Source organism: Calidris pugnax, unplaced genomic scaffold (genome assembly GCF_001431845.1).
Source record: "Calidris pugnax isolate Ruff unplaced genomic scaffold, ASM143184v1 scaffold56, whole genome shotgun sequence".
Lineage (NCBI taxonomy): Eukaryota > Metazoa > Chordata > Aves > Charadriiformes > Scolopacidae > Calidris > Calidris pugnax.
The window spans coordinates 13,861,375-13,882,032 of NW_015090839.1; the positions used below are offsets into that span (position 1 = coordinate 13,861,375).

General features: G+C 33.5%; 1 protein-coding gene across 2 annotated transcripts in view; it reads right to left on the reverse strand.

The window, feature by feature from the left end:
• The window catches only part of FMN1 (formin 1), a 145,661-nt gene that overhangs the window by 46,338 nt on the left and 78,665 nt on the right, over nucleotides 1–20,658 (reverse strand). For both annotated transcript variants that reach the window (XM_014941926.1, XM_014941925.1), the window contains 3 exons: nucleotides 17,925–17,984; nucleotides 15,695–15,815; nucleotides 1,334–1,426 (listed from right to left, as the gene is read on the reverse strand). In XM_014941926.1, coding sequence (XP_014797412.1) covers nucleotides 1,334–1,426; nucleotides 15,695–15,815; nucleotides 17,925–17,984 — 274 coding nt within the window. The remainder of the gene's footprint in view (nucleotides 1–1,333; nucleotides 1,427–15,694; nucleotides 15,816–17,924; nucleotides 17,985–20,658) is intronic.

Here is a 20,658-nt window from a genome sequence, read left to right on the forward strand (position 1 = left end):
ACAGTACTTTGGCAAGCAAGATCAAGAAACATGCTGGAGATCATAATGGCTCTGTAGAAATATAAATAGTACTATCTCAATCTTGATGTTATTGTTAAACTGTAAGTGAAAATTTCCAATTAAATAAGTTGGAAAGAAAATACAACTGTACTGCAGTGACATAAAGATTTCCATTATAATTTTTTTGTTTTACAAGTCTGTGGCAAGAAATTTGCAGCTTTAATAATGTCCAAGTACACTTGCAAAGAAAAAATATATCAAATAAATATTCCCATTGAGCTCCATAGCCTGGGAAAAGGGTGATTTAACAAGAACTGCTACTTTAAAAACATCCTGTTTTCACTTATCAAAGTATTTAATAAGATAGCCTCATGGAATAAAGTTATTAAAAAGATATCAGGGCAATATTTATAAAAAGGATTAAGCTAATTCATAAATTATTACAACAATCTGAATGATAACTAAAAGTAAGTAGACATTCTGCCTGGATTAGTAGATTCAGGTAGTTCACTTGTCAGTTGTTAAACTGTTCAGGATTTCTGTGAGAAATAGTAGCTCTTTGGTCATATTTAATTCATAATAATTTTTAATGCACTCATCAGAAATGCAGCACTTACTCTGTTTACCCAAATAGTCTGTACCCCTACAGTCTGGGAGTAGGGAATGGGGGCATCTATTCCCTTATCTGTTTTGCCCAGCTCCAGAGACAATGGTGCTGGCAGAAGCAGGTGACTGGGAACACATAGTCTGGGAAACAGAAGAAAGCAGTACTGTTGTTTTCAAAACCAGCAACCTGTGTTTACATTGTCTTGAACTGATGATTAAATTGTACCTTAGATCACATCCACACTGTCTTCAGACTCTACCCTGGTAAATCACTTCCTTACACCTATTTCTGTCTCACACAAGACAAAATCTTTAAATCTGAATCAGTCAGTTCGTAAGTCCACACTATTGATAAAAGATGTCATTACTTCATGTCTATATGTGATCTTTCTCTAGAAGGGTATTTTTCATTCTAGTCTTTTATAAACGTGAAGCTTTATATTCCCTCTGATCTGATCTATGATGAATATCTTTTTTGCCTACAAATAATTAAAAAGAACAAAGCAGAAAATAATCAATAGGAAATGGGTGAGATCAAGGGAACAATTACCTTTGACAAGCAATGTCCACAATCCGTGTAACATATCTATTCTTAACATACATTAGGCACATTAGTAACATAACTCATAACAGTTAGTAGGAATTTTCAGGGGCAACAGATATTTAATGCAGGTTACATTATGTATGTACACTATTTGCCAACAATATCTTTTTCAAATATGATTACCTTTCTGGAAGAATTCCTCTAATTTCTCCTTGAAGGGCTGGAGATGCTCTTCAGAAGACTCTCTGCAAACTAACTTCATCTGCTTTTCAGAGGCTACAAAAAGAGGTTGAGACACATTCATTGCAGAATTTGTCTACCAGAAGTAGATGTCAACACTGTAGAAGACTACATCTAAATTAATCACCTGGACTTACTTTAGTTGAAATGGAAATAAACAAGCACTAAGGAATCCAGCAATTATATTAAAACAAAAAATCCCAATACCAGTGTAGCATACCAAATAGAAAATTCTATATGTGCTTAAAGAGTGGAATTTTTCTTTAGTAATGACTTTGTCCTAAAACTCCACTTGTGTGCTGAGACTTGCCACTAACACAGACTGTCTCACACACAAATTCTAGATGGTATTTAAAATTCTAAAATTCTTTCTGTGGTGAGTGGAGGATGCCTTCTATCTGGACTGATTTTAATCAATCTATGCCAGGCATCCTATACTCAACCATTTTTCCTAAGACAAATGCAGGAATTCAGCTTTACTTCAGTATTCAAATTCCAGGCCATGATATGAAATAGTAGAAGTCTGTAAGAAAGTTAACTTACACCTAACTGCAATTTTTTTACTATTTAATCTATCTGGTATTTTGAGACCTGATGCCATGCCAGTTTCTAAAAACTCCAAGTTATTCACCAATGAATTTTAACATTCCTATAACTTCTAGTAAGCTTCGTAGATTCCAGTGTTCCACATTAAAGATGAAATAAGACTGTTAGAAATCAAAATGCAATTACCTTCCATTTAGCAACTGAATTTATGAACTACTATAAGATTTTTTTTTTTTCCACAACACTTCATTTCCAAGAAGCTAAATCTAGATGGAAATTTATTTTGGAGTTAAACACAAGAGTTATAGTTTGGCTGCATGAAACATATTCACACCATATTGCTACCACCATTATATAATTCAACTTACTACAGCAAAAATTAATGCAAAACTGTGGAAGCAAGTTGAGAATATGTAATTAAAATGTCATGTTAATGTAAATTTGCAGTGCAGTGAAAAAAGTCATTGGAAGGTTGAAAACAGATGCATACATTTTATTGTACAACCAGTAGTGTGCCTATTTGAGCACCAGGACTTACTAAAAAGACAGCATTTGAGTTAATCGGGATCAGAAATATATTTGGACAGTTGATACAGAAAAATGCTGAAAAGATAATTGTTACCAACAAAGTTTATATTTTAATTTAGCATCCCTCTACAACTCAAGTAGATTGGGGACTATGACATTAGTGGGGAGCTCCACAGCTTATGTAAAATGGCCTGGGTTACAGTCTAATTTTACCTTTTATCTCTAGTCTTGCAACCTGTAGCATAAGACAGGCCTTTGAAACTGTTCAGTCAATGGATACTTTTTGTATGCCAGACAGTAGGCAGAATGAAGTGTTAATTTAAACACAACAGATTGGGAAAGAAGGTCTTTTATTAGCTGCTCAGTTATATGTCTTTAATTAAATTAAACAAACCAAACCAGAAATCAGGGAAGTTTATATGATTTTTAAAGTTTATTTTCTTATAATACCTGCCTCTTACCATTAAAACTTGAACCTTCCATGACTGCTATCATACACTGAATGAAATTTATGTATAATTAACGTTTATGTTTGTTGAAGAAGAAGGAGATTTCTATAGCTAATCAAGCAAATTGTAACCCCTTATTTTGGAAGAAGATGGATGCAGTAAAATTGTACAGGGGGAAAAATCTAGCAAAATAACTGAGCCGGTATTTTTATATTTCTGACTGGAAGTCTTAACAAAGCAGCAGCAACAGGTTTGTGTTTTTCCTTTGTGTTTAAAAAAAAATCTACAGAAAATTATATAATGTAAATTTAGAAATTATTTTAGATAAATATAAAATCACAAAAGTTTAAAAGTATTCATACGCATATTACATTCAGGCATTTAGTACAGTGACTATAGAATGTCCACAATTACTACAATCATCTAAGGTTGCAAGGATTGCAAGCCAATAATTATTTTATAATAATCTTATACAAATAAATTTGTACAAGTCTATACAGAAGTAGATTTATATAAATATGTATTACAGTAATATGTTTGTAGCTACAGTAGTATCTAAACATACTCTAGAAAGGTGTTTTCCCAATCATATGGTGTTGCTACTGCATTGTCTGGAGTATTGAAAGCTTCCTAGATGCTTCCTACAAGCTTTAATAACACAAGACTTAGAAAGGTTATGTCCCATGTAAATGTTTAAATGACCAACACTAGGATGAATTGTTTCTAAACTAAAAAAAAAAACCCCACATATATAACTCCTTATTTTTTTCTTTTCTTTTTTTTTTTTTTTTTTTTTAAAAAAAAACACACAATGTCCCATGTAAATGTTTAAATGACCAACACTAGGATGAATTGTTTCTAAACTAAAAAAAAAAACCCCACATATATAACTCCTTATTTTTTTCTTTTCTTTTTTTTTTTTTTTTTTTTAAATAAAGACAACTAACATTAACTTTAACCAGATGACAAAAGCTACAGGAAATTATATACATGAAGAAGTACCAGTGTATAGAGAAAAAGCTGATTTGAGTAGTGAATTCTTAAGAAGAATCCTAACATGCTTAACAAGTAGGCTGATATTTGGCATGAAGGGAGAGGAAGAACAAGAAAAAACACACAGAAGAGCAAATGGACCGGATAACATAAGTGAATCAGCGGTGCTGATTAAAACCCTAAAATTTTGATACGAGATGAAATGATGAGATACCAGTTTGTATTGCTTAAGTCATCTTGAAGCAATGAAACTGAAAGAGACAAAAAAAGGCAAGTAAATGCTGCCAGACTCTAAGAATTTATGTTATTGGAAAGCCTTAAAAAGAGACCTTTGGACGATTCTCTCTGCTGATTATATTTATCTAGATGATATCTATTTAAAACTAAAATCTATCAGTTTACTTCCTAAAGATCTTTCAGATAACTGCCAAAATAGACTGAAGGGATCTGATAAAGTTTTAGCTTTGAGCTAAAGGAATTAAGGACAAGGGTGATGAAGTGAAAATCTGTTAATCACCAAAGCAATTTATTTGCCCTATACTGCTTAATCCTCCTTTATCTGACTCTGAATTTAGGTTATACTTCACTCAATAACCTATACTTTTGGTCTGCAAGCAAGTATCTGTGGGCAAATGAAGGTTAAATAGTTCTGTTTAAAGTCAACTGCACTGAAATATTTAAATAAAACTTGAATTTATTTACTTGATAACATTAAAAATTAGAAACATCACATAGGTATGGAGTCACTGGCTGAAGGTTGTTATGAACTTCAGCTGAACTGCAGTCTCAAAAATTCTGTATTCCTGCTGAAATCTCTCCAGTCTCAGTCTTCCCTGCAATCATGAATTGTCCTATGCAGAATAATGATTCCTTCTCCAATACCTGTAAGAAAATGATGGCCAGGACCACAAACCAGATGTATCTTTTAGACTGAAGAACTTTAGAACACCATCAAATTTGCCTGGGGATAGATATGGCAAAGAATGGTGGAAGTGTGTTCAAAGGAATCACAAATCAGACAAAAATAAAGACACACTTGGAAAAGGAAAAATATTTTCATTACAGGGCTAAATCAAAGGTTTTGCTTCAAATGGCAGTTGTAATTCTACATGTTAAAGTCAGTTGGTCTTTGTCAACCTAGATTTGTAACATTGGTGAAAGGCTACCATATAAGTCTATCACCTGCCTCAGTTCTACACAACATAATATAAATTAATGTTAATTAATTAATGTTGATTGAATTCCCTGTTCTATAAGGTTCAATTTTTTTGTTTACTCAAAAAATTTGCTTGAAATATATAGTCTAAAAAAAAATAAATTACCAACTCATGCCAAACATTATACTAAAATTAAATAACTAAAACCGAAAAGTTCTGTTCTATCAGAACTATTTTGTTTGCTAAAAATGCTGTGATGTGAGAGAACATTATGTGATTTTTAAATATTCTGTTCCCATATTCACTACAATAGAAACCCTTTCCTTTTTAAAATAGAATTATTTTGACGAGGTTTTTATTAGAATGATTCTGAGAATCTTATTATTGATTCCTTCTTTGAAACAAGTTCTGAAAAGCTTCTTTCTGAAAAAAAAAAATAAAAATCTTTCTGAAATTCTGAAGTATCTAAAGGAATTCGGAGGAACCTGACAGCTACCACAGCACATGCACACTTCTCCTCTTGCCATCTCACTCCAAAATACTCCTTTGACAGAATAAACAACCTGTTTCAGCATTACTGAGGTCAAACAGATGCAAATTCTTCATTACTGTAATAAACTTTTGGTTCATTTTCTTGGTATGTATTGTACGTTAGTGAAATTAAATGTAATATACTACTTTGAAAATTGTTTATTTCTAAATGAGCTATTGCAAAAAAAGAAAATATGAGTATGCAATACTATTTGAAAGCCTTTAAAAATTGTTGGATGTACATCATACTTCACCCACTGCAAATCTTGGCCATAGAAATGGAAACCATTAGCAAAACATTAAAACAAAGCTGGAAACTGCTGATTATCAGTTTGCCACTGTCTTCGGATTTAATGCAGTACTTGGCTCAAAAAGTTCTTCAAAAATCCCCAATATAAGTGAAAATATTTACAAAATAGAATGTCTCTCACTTAATGCCTATTGGGCAATAGTCTTTTAAAACTCCACAGACACTTGTAAATCTGTCAAAAGAACCACTGCTCATAAACAAACTTTCACGTAAAGAGCATTTCAGTGTCAATCAGACCGGATTTGGAATTTTTTAAGCACCATTTTTAAAGTAAACGCAAAACCAGAAATAGTTTAATGTTGATAACAGTAAATTACTAACTATTTACTCACCAGAACCCACCAGTAGCATTTACAGGAATCATCCTGACAATGAAACCAAGTATCAACACCATGAATTCCTATAAACCTGTCACTGACACTATCCCCCATGAGTTATGACACTGTGAAAGCTGTTAAACATCCCCCTCCCCGGTCTGTTCAGAGCCTGGCAGGTTACACTGCCAAGCTTGCTATCTTATTTTCTTGTCATAATACAGCCTTATCTTTGAAAGGAGGGTTACTACTTCATAATTCTTTTTTAGAACTCTTACCTTTTCCGTTTCAAAGGGGATTTGAAATCATACTGCAAATGAATTCTATGTAGCACTAAATAACCCCAAATTTCTGTATGAGAGGATCCATGATTTTTTACAGTGCAGAATCCTGTTACACTACTTGGGCAAATACACCCAAAGAAGCTAATAAACTTCAGATAAAACACATAAATTTAAATTATTCAGCAAGTGCTATATAACTTCCTCATGACTAAGTTTGGTTTTGCTTTGTTGCAGTTTCTTGCAAGCAACTTTCCAAGTTAAACAAAGAGTTACAGGAGATGTGTGATTACCCATTAGACACCGTTGTGGGATTTGGATATATGCTCTTGTTATTACAAGCAACTTAGGTACATATTTACTGCAGGTATGCCCATAAGAATGTTAACTTTATTACAATTCATTATACCTGTGCCATCTACAGCTCTTGTGCTTATGTATGACCTTGCAAGTAAATGTTTCTTTTCAGATAGAATTTTAAATAGATGGGGACAAGGGAAGAGGTTTACCTTGACTCCTTTGGAGTACAGTATATGAATTTTGACAGCTGCTAACTGCAAGTGGTTATGCTGTTACTGGTCCAGAAAAGTTTCAGAGACAGTATTTTATTTGCATTTTTAGACACACATTGATAATCGGTACACATCTCAATGATGGCAGCACACAAAGGTTCAAGCTGTAGCACCCTTGCCAGAGCTGGGTTGACTAATACAGGAGCCTTTGAACCAAAGAGAGGGAAATGCCACAAAGAGGGTGTGAGATTTTCCGAGACAAAGTGACTGAAAAAAATAAAAAATACAGAAGAGGATCAAATTGTGATGGTACTCTATTCTCAAGCTTTGGTTTTATTGCCTTAAAGAAGGGTCAAAATTTAATGCAAAAAAGTGTTAGCACACATAAAACTAATTATACCATACTAACCATTTGTATAGTTACTGTTCCGTGAAGTTATTTTCAGCTAATGTAGAAGAAGAAATGTGCTTCTATGCACAATTATTTTCTTCACTCATTAATAATTCAGTTTTCTTTAAAAAAAACACATTTCAGAGGATAGAAACTAATAAGTAAAACTTTAAACACTCTGATTTTTGTTTGAAATACATTTTCCTTGTGACACACAGAAATAAGTATCTGTTTAGGTGCTCAAGCTCTCATGTATAAATGAGACAGAAAAACACTTCAGTGGTAAGCTCTAGGCTAAGGAAAGTGAAATGATTGAATTAGTGGCGAACAGAACAGCCTGTAAAGTTCACCTGTTCTAACCAAGATCTAATGGAAGCCGAGAGTCAGATATCTCAACAATTCTCACAAGTTTGATCAGATATTCTGGCTTTGTATTTCAGATTTAAGACTTGTGAGGGGTTTTTATTTATTTCTATTAAGTTTAACAACATTTTGAACATTTACAGTATGTGATGGCATGCAGAGGAACTCTCCGGCCTATATGAGTTTCAAGTAATCCAAAAGAAAAAAATTTTTTGCTCCTCGTTTTCTCAAAGGGTATCAATGTTTTATATAAATCATTTAAAAACCTTTCTGTTAAGATTGCTTCCTAAGAATACATTTAACAAAATGAGCAAAGATTGCTAGTAAAACTAAATATTTTCCACACCATAGCAACATATCTGAGACTCTGGTTAATGTATTCTCTCTGAACTGCTAGTTTACGTTCAGCGCACCCTTCAGCAGAGAAGCATACTGCAACGGTCTGGACAGCACATATAAATGAATATATTGACTAAACCCTTATAATTTTCCAGTCAAGTCTTTGTAAGATTATTTAAGTGATTCCAGCACACATTATTAGTAGAAAGTTTTGGTTTAGTGTCAAGATCCAAACACGCAGACCTCCGCACATCATTAAGATCTGTCAGGAGTGTAGAAATGCACGCCAGTAGAACTCGCTGAGAAATCGGAAATTTCCCTTCTCTCTGAACAGTAAAAAAAATGAATATTTTGAAATTGAAGAGTCTTATCTAGCTAATTTAGAGGAAGGCAATATTTTTAGGAAGCAATAATAATATTTTTAATCAAACAAGCTTAGGTTTTTACAGTGCTAGGAAAAAAAACCACCTTTCAAACACACAAACACATTATTACCTAGTGTACTGCCCACAGGATCAGGTAGAAGAGAATTGCTGGGCAATGGCTGAAACAGTACGTTTATGAGCTGAAATTGTAGAGGCTAGAGAAGTGATCTCCTGTTTCCCTGTATACTGCTGGATCTCTGATTTTCTGTGCAAGACAGACCATAAAGTTCCACCTAATTAATTCTTCTACCAAGTTTATGGGTTTGGTTCAGCTAGAGCATCCTGCTTAGATTTAAAATCATGTAAATACATAAACTATCTACAATATTAGCAAGAACACTTTAAAAAGTGCTAATTAGCCTCACCACTACTAACTCGTGTCCCACTGTCTGAATTAATGTATTTCCATTCAGTCTTTGATCATTGGCAGTAAATACGTAACTGCCTCAATTCCAGCAGAAATCTGCCTTTTCTTTTACTGCATACTCCCTCAAAGAGGAAAAGCCAATGAGAACCATAAATATGAAGTCACTGGTCCTCCCAAGGCTAGTATTACACACCCTCCAAACTACATCATTCATTATTCATCACACACATTGATAGGGACAACATTGCTCCTGTTCCCAGATGTACACTAGTTATATAACTAATGCTTAACACACACACACATATACATGTTTGTTTATTTATATAAAAGGGCACACAGAAAATCATAACTGTGCTACTTCCAAGGTTCATTTTAGAATCTTAGCATTTGCAGAACAATTTTTAACAAGAAATTTCTGAGGATTCTTTAGCTGAAGAAAAAAAAAATAAAAGAAAAAATTAACAGCATGCCATTGTTTAACTGACGGAAAGCTTTCTCCCTTGCCTTTGTGCACACATGCAGACATCTGCTTCCAGGGAATAAACTCTTCTAAAATATCATTGCTTTGCTCTATTATATTTCTGAATCTTATTAAAACCATTCCATACTATCTTCTATTATCACAAACTAGAAAATCTAATGGAATTTAAAGCAATGATCCACTTAGGAAAATTTCCACTTAATTTATTCACATATGAACATTACCAATGCAACACTGTCAAAATGTTAGTTTTATTGTAAAATAGAATCCAGTGCACATATACAAAATGCATTTTTTAATGCCTGTGTTGTATCTTTGCCAAATCAAAACAAACTGGAATATATCTCATCCTGCTGAAGCAAGAGACTATTCAAAAAGCTCCGAGAAGGAAAATTGTTGCTTTGTCAACTCTTGAAAAAAAAGAAAAACCGTTCCTGTACGAAGGTCTCCTTTGCTCTCTTCCTTACACCACTCTGCATTGCCTCAGAATATATCATGGAAGTGTTGGACAGTGCAAAAATAAAGCGATACATACCAGCTACAAAATAATACGCTCCATTTAATCTAATGTCTAAAGAACTAACACATGCACCTATTTGGCTCCTCACGTTCCACCACCCAGTTCAAATTTCTATTTGCCTGCACTTCCAAAATTTTAAGGTGACTCTTAAAATTGAAAAGTATATCTAACATGAAGAAAATTAAAGTGATTAGTTCCTGGAAAGTATCATACAACTTCTCTGCTTCTGCTGGGAAAATATTTCTAGAACATGTATGTGACTCAGATGTCTAAATCCTACTTTTAAATTGACTTAAAACATTTCATTTAAATTAGACTAAGGCTTCAATTGATTGAAAATATTTCAGAAAAAGGCCTTTGATACTTTTTTCAATACTGACCTCTTGTAATGAATAAACAATCACCTTTTATTGAGAAATATCTATTGATCCAGTGAATTATTAGAAAGGTAACACTCAAACTGATTTTATATTTAGAATTTTCATTATGTGATCCAGTAACCTTTCTGTCTATAAAGTAAAGCAAACAACAGACAAAAACCTCTCAACATTGTAATTGTTGCCCTATTGATAACTACTGCATCATGATTACACTAAAATTTGATTCCATAAACCAGACTTTACCTAAGGCCATATTACATTTGAACTACGTACAATATGAACATATTGCATAGGAATAAATAATAACACAATCTATTAATTTCTCCATTTGTGCTTACATAGAAATCCAACAAAAGCTGAAAATGTCCCAGTTTACTAATTGAAAACATCAATTAACCTCTAGGAAAAAAAATGGTTTATAGTTAATTAGTGACTTTTTTTGCAGAAAACTTTAACTCAGTTTGAAGACTCTGGTGGGAACACACACATTTAAGAATTTTACATTAACTTCTTTTGAATAATACTGATTAAACTTTTCTGCTCTTGTATATTTTCCTACTGGTAAATATATTCCCTTAAAATCCTTGATAGAAAGAGATGTTCAGCATTTTAAAACAGGAAAATCATAGTGTTTTAGTCTTAAATGAGCATGAACTGATTATTTTTTCTTTTTGCAGCTTCCTCACCTCTATTTATAGTGACAGTGACTACAAGAATAAAGAGTGACCCTTTTCAATTTCCACCCATTTCTCATTTCTAAATTCTCTTCCATTCTTGTCTTAATTTTGTAACACATCCCCACTTCACAATACAATGTGAAACAGAGATCCCTTATGAGATGAGAGCATTGTAGATGCAACAGCTTGGTTGCAACAGTCTAGTCAGACATACTAAGAGACAAGGTTAATTAGCTACAATACTGGTATCATTAAGGCAACACCATACTAGTTACATCCAGTGAACTGGATCTGTTTCTAGGAAAAATAATATATATGTATGAATAGATATACACACACACATACTCATATCTGCAAAATAAGACATATCTCATCATGCTGCCATTTAAGAATGAAATTAAAATGAACCCTTGAAGAAGAGGCAGAGGGAGCCAGGTATGTTCAGTCTAGTGAAGAGAAAGCTAACTGGAGATCTAGTTTTTTGCTTCAATGACCTAACAAATAGCTACAGAGAAGATGGAGCCAGACTTTTCTCATAAATGCATGGCTAAAGAAAAAGGAGCAATAGTCACAAGTTGCAGCAGAGGAAATTCTCACAAGGGATAAGGAAAAATATTCGAGACAGTGATTCAGCACTGGAACAGGTGCCCAGAGAGGTGTTGGAATTTCCATCCTTAGACTCAAAACTGAGCAAGCTAAGGCACTCTTCAACCTGATTTAAATATGAATATAGTCCTGATCAAAGGCTTTGGACCACAGAACTTCCAAAGGTACGTTCCAACCAAACAACCCACATTTCTCTATGATTTTAAGGTACTTGTAATGCTTCTGTATGAAAAATAATGTGAAAACAGCCAATGCAAGATTATAATTTCTCAACTTCTCATGCATAGTTTTACTCACTTCCCTTTTATCTTTTATTAGGGTTATATAATTTTACAAGATGGGGTTGCCATAAACTGAAGTTTTCATGAAGTTCCACTGCTTAACTGTGGAAATTTTGGAGGTAACATACTTATGCAAGACACAAATCTCCCAACAATTGTGTTAAGAGGTCCCCAGTTTGAAAGCATGTCTCCTGGAGTACCAAAACCCAACTAATTATTATAGATAGCTTACCCATGAAGTGTTGTTTCTATTTTAGATTAAATAACTTCCTTTCAGTCATGTACATGTGTGTGTTAACACCTACATATACACTCATATACACTCAGTTAATAAAAATTTAAAACATATATCCAGTACTGAAAAAATACTAGTACGAAAATGGCAACCAATATCTCTACTGGTGGTCATGACAGAATGTGAAAGCAAAAGATATGTGAATTTTCAATAGGATTAGAATGTTAAAATCTCATAGGAAATTTAATTATGAGAAATAAAGGTGTGACTGAATACTTTCAAGGGTGGACCTACCTTGATTCCCATTTTTAAGCATTCAGTAAGTATCTTTGCTCTTTCAGTTGCTAAGGTCAAGAACACTAAGAAGGTTTAATGAACATTACTATAAATGATACAAGGAACCTAATATTGCTTCCTTTTGATTAATGGAGCAGCATTTTAAAATTTTACAAACTGTATTCCAAAAAAGACCAATGAGTATGACAGATGGAAACAATCCACAGTGCAACTAATTTTGAATAATTAAGATTGTTCAACTTTGGAGAGAGAGAAATAAAAGGTTCATGGTACAACCTATACAAGTCTATCATACTTTGGTAAAGTGGCTTTCTTTCTAAAAATCTTATGATTAGACATTTCAAACACTTTGTGCTTATTTCAGAAGAATACCAATGAAGTAGCACTGTCCAGACCGGAAGGGAAATCATATTTTGTTATAAAGAAAGGAAAAAGTAGAAATCATTGCCCCAGACAAAGGAATACTATATCTTACAATCTTAAAATATTGATGCAAAGCAAAAACTTTTTTTTCCATAAAGATTAACTGGAAAGTTAATACCTATTAAATTAATAAATGTATCTGTTTATACTACTATGTAATATTTGAAAACCTTGGAAATACACTGACTATACTAACCTGGAGTGAGAACCTGAGCTTACAGAAGACATTTCTTTTTGCTTTTGGCTTTAAAGTGGAACCAGATTTCAGTCTAAAATTTTTCATCTCGCTACTTAATATTGCATTCTTTTGCACTTCTTTCCCCTTAAAAGCTTATATTAAATGCATATTTTTGTTTGCCATTCTTTTTAACTTAAAAATGCTCGTGATTACCAAGTTTGTTCTGGAATATGTGTTAAAAACCTGTTGAATTAAGGTTCTCCAAAAATTTGTTTGAATTTTTGAGCCAAATTTTAGTCTAATCCCTTTTGATTTAAATTAGTCTGTCCCTTTAAAGTCTAATCTGAAAGACTTCAAAATAGCAAATTGTATGGAACTCAATCTGTTTATCTGAAAAGGATGAAAGGGTTTGTGTTCCATCTAGATTTGAACTTTTGGTTCCACACTGTCTAGGTATTTCAAACCAGAGGTTTACACCATTAAGACATGCCACTCATGATAACTCAATCTTTCCTATGTTAATACCCATGATAGAAAGATAAATGAATGCCTTGATAAACTAGTAGAAAATATTTTCAAATGCTAAATGACACCTATAATGTTAAGTGTCTATCAGAATTGCCATTTTAGGCACAAGAGTTGATTTTTTTTTTTTTTTAATTTTTCTGTACGAATCTCAGAAAAAAAGTAAGTCACTAACAGGAACATTAGTTCGTTCCCGAATGGCACACAAGAAAACCCCTCTTTCATTTATTACCTTTGTCTCATCCCACTTCCAAGGTAATCTGTTTAAGACTACCTTAGCCAACCAAACTGCGATATAAATCCAATGTACCCTATAACACAGGCAGCCCCAGTTAATATTGTTCAAATTATTTACATCTGAAGGGCCGCGCCTGTCTGGATAGCTGGGCCCGACGCTTCTCTGGACTTGGTTTCTGCTACTCACATCTGTTTCAGCTTTAGACTTTCACTGGTATTCTGCCAGCAGCCACAACTTTTTAATGGCTACAATAAACTACAGAGACTCATCAAATCTTTGTTGTACGTGTTAAAATTATAACCTCTTCAATTAAAATTTTGATTTAAAAATAAACTCCAGCATTATCTGAAGAAAAAAATTTGAAAGGGAATGTTTCACATAGATACAATATTTTTATACAAGTAATTGTTTCTTTGTTTAAATATAAGAGAAACTAATCACAGGAATGCTTGTTAGAATTCTGCTGCATATTTCTGAGTGATAAAATACCAACATCTGAAAACATTTCCACAACCTTTTTTGTTTCAAATCTTTGCTGTCATTAACTTTATATGTTAATTGGTTTGGCTGGGTGTCAAATACATCTTTACAAAGAAGAATTATGAAAACAAGTTCAACATAAGAATTTATCTAGATTTTCTATAAATACCTAAGAATATTTGTTTTAGAAAATAGAAATCAGTGATTAGAAGAAAGCTGCAGTTTTTATTTTAAATCAGTTAAAGTGTTTAGCTTTTCCTACTTGCCATCTGTGTCTTTGCAATGTAGAACAAGTATGATGTGAATGTCACAGCCTCAATGCAGATCCTGCAAGACTAAGATGCATGACAGCAGGACTACATGTTGAAAAAGTACAAGATCAAACACAGATCATGTTTCTGCACAAACTAGCCCAAAAGAGGGCAGGCCAAGGGGTTTACAGGGCCAAGCGATGAGAGGAGATAGAGCACTCACTTGTGCCCGGGTCGAACAAACAACAACTGATACTTTCCTACCACTGTTAACCTTTGAAACTATCCTAAAGATAGCAGTGACCTAATCCAGCGATTTCTAACTGTAAGGATAAATTATTTCGTAATGGTTTTATTGCCTTACATTGAAAAAAAAATAAAAACTATCATCTTGTTCAACTCTGAGTCTAAAAATGTTCTTTGATTTTGATGCAGAGGTATATATGTAAATGGAGAAATTTTTATAGTCTTTTATGTAGATTCTCTCCCTAAACTTGATTTTCTACAGAAAATTGCTTCAGTAAAAGTAGCAACTTTTCCTTAACAAAAAAGACAGGCTTAAAATATTCAGTCATCATTTGCTGGATTTATTTTAGAAAGTCATATGAAGCACAAAATAAAAATGAAACTGCTTGGAACACTTAGAGAGCAACCCTTCCTACTTTATTTCCACTCAGTACCTTGATTGATAGATGAGTTGGGTTTCTGAGCCCCTCTTTATAATAAACATTTTAAAATGTTTATTTTATATCCCAGGGTGAAAATATTTTGAACTGGAGCTTTCCATTTCCCTTTGCTGTGCCTTGGCAAGCTGTGTCTTATTTCTACATTAACAGTATTCAACTCTTTCTTGTAGCTTGTTGTTATACAAGTAGTGAAGTATTTATGTTATGGAACTAACAGATATCTACAGTTAAACACACAGCTCTGGAGAAGCCAGAGGAAAATTCAGACATAACTAAAGAAAATTTCAGAAAGATTTCTTTAGGTGCCTTTCAGTTGTAAAAGGGAGAATTACTTTTCAGTATCTTTACTTTCATTTTTATTAAGTCATGAGTTTGAATTTTTTTTTCTTCCTAATTTATGTGAGTAATTTGTGCCACAGTGTAAAAAACTCTAAATGAATCAACACTATAAACCTAATTAGCAATAAGAAAACCTCATAAAGGTCACATTTTAAATGGCACTTTGTTGTTAGCAGAACAAATGTGAAAGTTCCCAGTTACCTTCTAGATCTCTCTTCAGTTTCCTTAAGTCTTTTATTAGGTCTTCAAACTTAACTTGGGAGGCCTGGAAAAAATCCTGTGGTTCTGGTAAAGGAAAAATACTCTTGTCTGTTCCTGCTTCCTAAACAAACAAACAAACAAACAGCCCACTATGAAAACTGAATGCATTTGCAGTGAAATAATTTTTTTGAAACATCATCTATGAAACAGTTATAAAACGGCAAAAATAATGTATTTTAAATCACTCTGGCTAAAATAACATAAATATAATTCAAGATGAAGTCCTGACCATTCTGAGTGTTGAAACTTTCTTTTAGATGTCGCAAAGCAAACTGTGCTTCTTTTAAACTATGAAACAACATTTAGCTCAGAACATTTAAGTTCATTTAATATCAATAAAGGTTTAGATAAGGGATTAGAAGTTTCTTAAAAACTGTGAATCTCTATTTTAATGCAACAAGTGATCTTATGCCAAAAGTTTGTGGTTTCACTCTCTCCCAATTCATTAAATATACATACACTTTATAAGCATAAATTGAAAACAGTATTTATATATTGCCTGAAGCATTTTATACAGACAAAAATAAACAGTTGAAGGTCTATGCGGCTAAACAAATCACATGGATTAATATCTGCACAGAACTCCTATGTATATGCCTTATTTTTAGCACAGTAAGAAAAAATATCAGAAGTAAACCAAAAACAAACAAAAAATACTTACAAGGTTGAAAGCAGTATCTCCAGTGGAAATTTAGTAAGTATATAAATGGTATTAATATGACATTGCTGTGTATAAGCATATACTAGTGAGTTTAAAATACCATCTGTGCACAGATTTCAGTCTGTAATAAAGGAAAACTCATAGATTGGAGAACTAATTGTTTTGTGAACAGGGGAAAAATGTTATTATTATAAAGATATGAACATTTGGGGGGAAAAAGTACAGTGGATGAGATTTCCACTGTGTCCATTTAGCCCTAAGGAAGATAAACTATTTTGTTTTACAGAATTCCCTAACATAAAATTACAGTGTAGTAGAAAGTTTGCAGAAATATTAAATATTTAAATAAATGAGTTAGAAAGCCTTAGTTTCAGCAATATTAAAAAAGGAGAAAAGAATACATATGTCAATACACTGAGAACTGAGAAACAGTAATGACATTTTATTTCCCTTATCAAGGAAGAAAAAAAAAAAAGAAAAAAGAAAAAAAGAAAAAAAGAAAAAAGAAAAAAAGAAAAAAGAAAAAAAAAGAAAAAAAAAAAAGTAAAAAAGAAAAAAGAAAACAAACACAGATCTGCATATCTGTTAGTTTTTTAGCTCCTCTACAGCTCATTCCCAGGAGCTGAGAAGCTCCTGACATACAGACCCTCCAGCGTTAGAGATCATAGAATCATAGAATGGTTTGGGTTGGAAGGTGACCCTTTAAAGATCATCTAGTCTAACTCCCTCGCCATGGGCAGGGAAATGCCTTCACTTGCTTTAGTCTTACTCCTGGAAGAAGTATTCATGACTACTAACTCACCAATCCAACATCCTTACATAAGAGTTAAAAAAAAAATAAAAAATTAGCTGTACTCAACTAGGCATAGGGCTCTGAAATATTACACTACTATTAGATTCAAAGATTCAGTAAGAGTACCTTCTTAATCTCAAAAATCTGAATTACATGCTTAAAATCAATTAATAGTGATATTTTCATTTAAAAAACAATAGTTCAAATTTTCCTCTCAAAAAATTTAGGCATTTATGATATCTATGAAAAAGCCTCTAAGCAGCAGCCATGCCTCTTCCCACATTTTCAACTTCTAACTTCATCCCCATCAGCTGATTTGCTTCTCTTAAAATACCAACCTGTCCCTGCATTCTGCCATGAGAGAGAAATCGTGCTTCTGTCCTCCATTATTACCACATCAGAACAACATTTACAACGTTACAGTAACTAGGATGCAAGAAGACAAGATGGGAGTGATCACCTGCCCAGTCACAGGCAATTGCCAGCAGTGGTTAGTTCAACTGTTGATGTAAAACTTTCCACAGCCTTATCATATAACCTATAGCAAATTTCAGACCTATTGAGGTCCACAACTATTCTAAGAAAGTAAAAAAAAAAAGGATTTTTCCATCAGAGTTACTGTGTTCAGATTTTTGAAAAGCTAATACAAAACCCATTTAGAATCTCTTAAAGAAACCTACTTTTGGAAAGGCTGATAGAGCAAATGAATCTTTTACCTTATCACAATGGCGCAGGTAGTATATGACGACATAATCCACAAGATTAATCCCATTATCCTAGGAAAAATAAATATATTATTAAAAATGTCTGTGCTTACCACTGTTTCAAGTGAGTGAAAATGTACTCTATTTCAAAATAAATATATGATTATTATTTTATATTGCTGTGAGAAATAGGATTAACAGTATCTTCAGCCCTAGCATTACTGACCAAAAAAATCAGTCTTTTATGATCATACCACCATAGAGCTTCTTTTGGTTCTAAATGCCAGGGAAGAAAATTATTAAAATTAATAAAATTATTCTTGAATAGAATATTAACTAAATATTACAGTCACCTCAGATACACTAAGGTGAATTGAATTACTTGATTCCTTTAGTCTCAATTCATCTAAAATGAAGATCTGAAAGAGATAAAGATTTTTTTTTGTATTTTACTCCAAATATAAAACCAGACAGCATGTACCTAACAAGCATATTTGATGTCCTTTTGCCTTACAAATATGGATTTCAATATTAATTTTGTGGAATCACCATTACCATGGTCTTGCATACAACATACAACATCTGTACACAACATCGTTTTGTTTTGTTACATGTCAGTGGGTCAGCATAGGCCAGATGAAGTAAAGGAAAAACTGTAAAACTGCAACTTATACATTACAGGGTACTGCTCAACAACACAAAAGAGTCACAATACAGGGAATTATATCTGGAATGTCTTTGAAGTTTTTCTGGATGTGTTTTCATATTGTATATTGACAGGCATCAGGACAAACGTTTGTATGTGAACAACGACAGAGCTGCCTCGCCTATATTAGAGCCTGCGGCATATTATATTTTATTAATGTCATACACAAGCAAAATTCTTAACTAAGTAAGTCATTTCTGTCATGCAGACAAAGCCCTTCTGCTTGTGTAACGGTTTTAGAAGACATTGCTGGCAGGTCATGTGACAGAAAGGAACTGGGGTGATTCATGAACATGTGATTGCCCTTTTAGAGTGAAATACACCTGTTATTCTATTTTCTATATGCTAAACTATCAAACCTATTACTTTTGTTTAAGAAGTATTTGCAGAAGAAAAAACAGGGATTTTGAAGTGGTGAGCTACATATTTTTAAAAGTCTCTATATTAAGCAAATTTCTAGGCTCATGTGAGAATAAATGACTTCTATGTGAAATGAGAGATATTTAATATTGACTCTACCTTAGCTCCTGGAATTCAGCTTGCTTTGATGTCATATTGCTTGCTGGCAATTCCCCAAAAGGGAATAGTGGGACACAGAAAGGATACCTTAGTGTTCACATACACAAAATCCTGCATTTTTCTTCCTTGCAAATACGGTCTACCAATTATCTCTGAAGTTTCATGCCTGCCTGTAGCATCTGGTCCTTTTGCATTTTTATGCATTTGGAAACTAGTCCAAACTGATAATATATTTATTTTGGCTACCAGTAAACTGCAAATACTGTAATTTTTTAGCTTGTTTTGCTAAGGATCAAGTCTTATGCAATTGTACTGTACATCTGTCACTTCTATTCATAACATTATTTTGGAACATGCTAGCTAAATTCAGTCAAATTGGAAAGTCCCAGAGATAATTAAATTCTCACAAGTTTATGGTTAGGTAGAAGAGCAAGACTAAAATTAGTACTTCCACTGAGAAAAGTCGGGCAAAGCTCAGTTGTTTTACATTTTTCTTCATGGCAGCTGGCCAACCAATGAACACCTAAGTACTGGGAAACTTGTCCTGGTTCTAGTTTAGCTGTAGCTTGTACTATGTCTTACCCATGGTGTAAGACTGAAAGAAAAGTGGTCATAGGAAACAGCTGAACCATTGCAGTGAAGAGGAAAGTAAGAATTAGAATCATAGAATCATTTAGGTTGGAAAAGACCCTTAAGATCGAGCCTAACCATTAACCTAACACTGCCAATTCCACCGCGAAACCATGCCCCTAAGGGCCACATCTCCATGTCTTTTAAACAGCTTCAGGGATGGTGACACAACCACTTCCCTGGGCAGCCTGTTCCAGTGGTTGACAACCCTTTCAGTGAAGAAATTTTTCCTAATATCCAATCTAAATCTCCCCTGGAGCAACTTAAGGCCATTTCCTCTTGTCCTATTGCTTTTTACTTTAGGAGAAGCGACCGACCCCCACCTGGCTACAACCTCCTTTCAGGTAGTTGAAGAGAGTAATAAGGTCTCCCTTCAGTCTCCTTTTCTCTAGGCTAAACAACCCCAGTTACCTCAGCCGCTCCTCATAAGACCTGTTCTCCAGACCCTTCATCAAGCTTTGTTGCTCTTCTTTGGAAACACTCCAGCACCTCAATGTTTTCAGGAGAAAAAGAACTCAAACCCATTGGAAGAACCTTCAATAATACAGTTCCTCACTGAACAATTCATTAAGCATTTTTTTTACACTCTGTTAATGATGGTATTCACAAGTAAAACAAAAAGCTCCCTAGAAATACTGCTTTCCTGACATTGCCTGTCTCACAAATGCATTCCTACATACATGAAGCATAACAGGGAACAAAAGCTTAAAATCTACCCTTCTTATAGTTCAATACACACTTCACAAAGGAAAAGAGGAACATGGAAGAACGGGTTTTTTTTTCTCACCCTCCAAATCTGTACCAGCAGAAAATACCTCCTATTCTTTGCTGCGTCATAGATCCATATGGTGTCTAGGTAGGTTTTGGCAAAGAATTACTGTGAGCAATGTT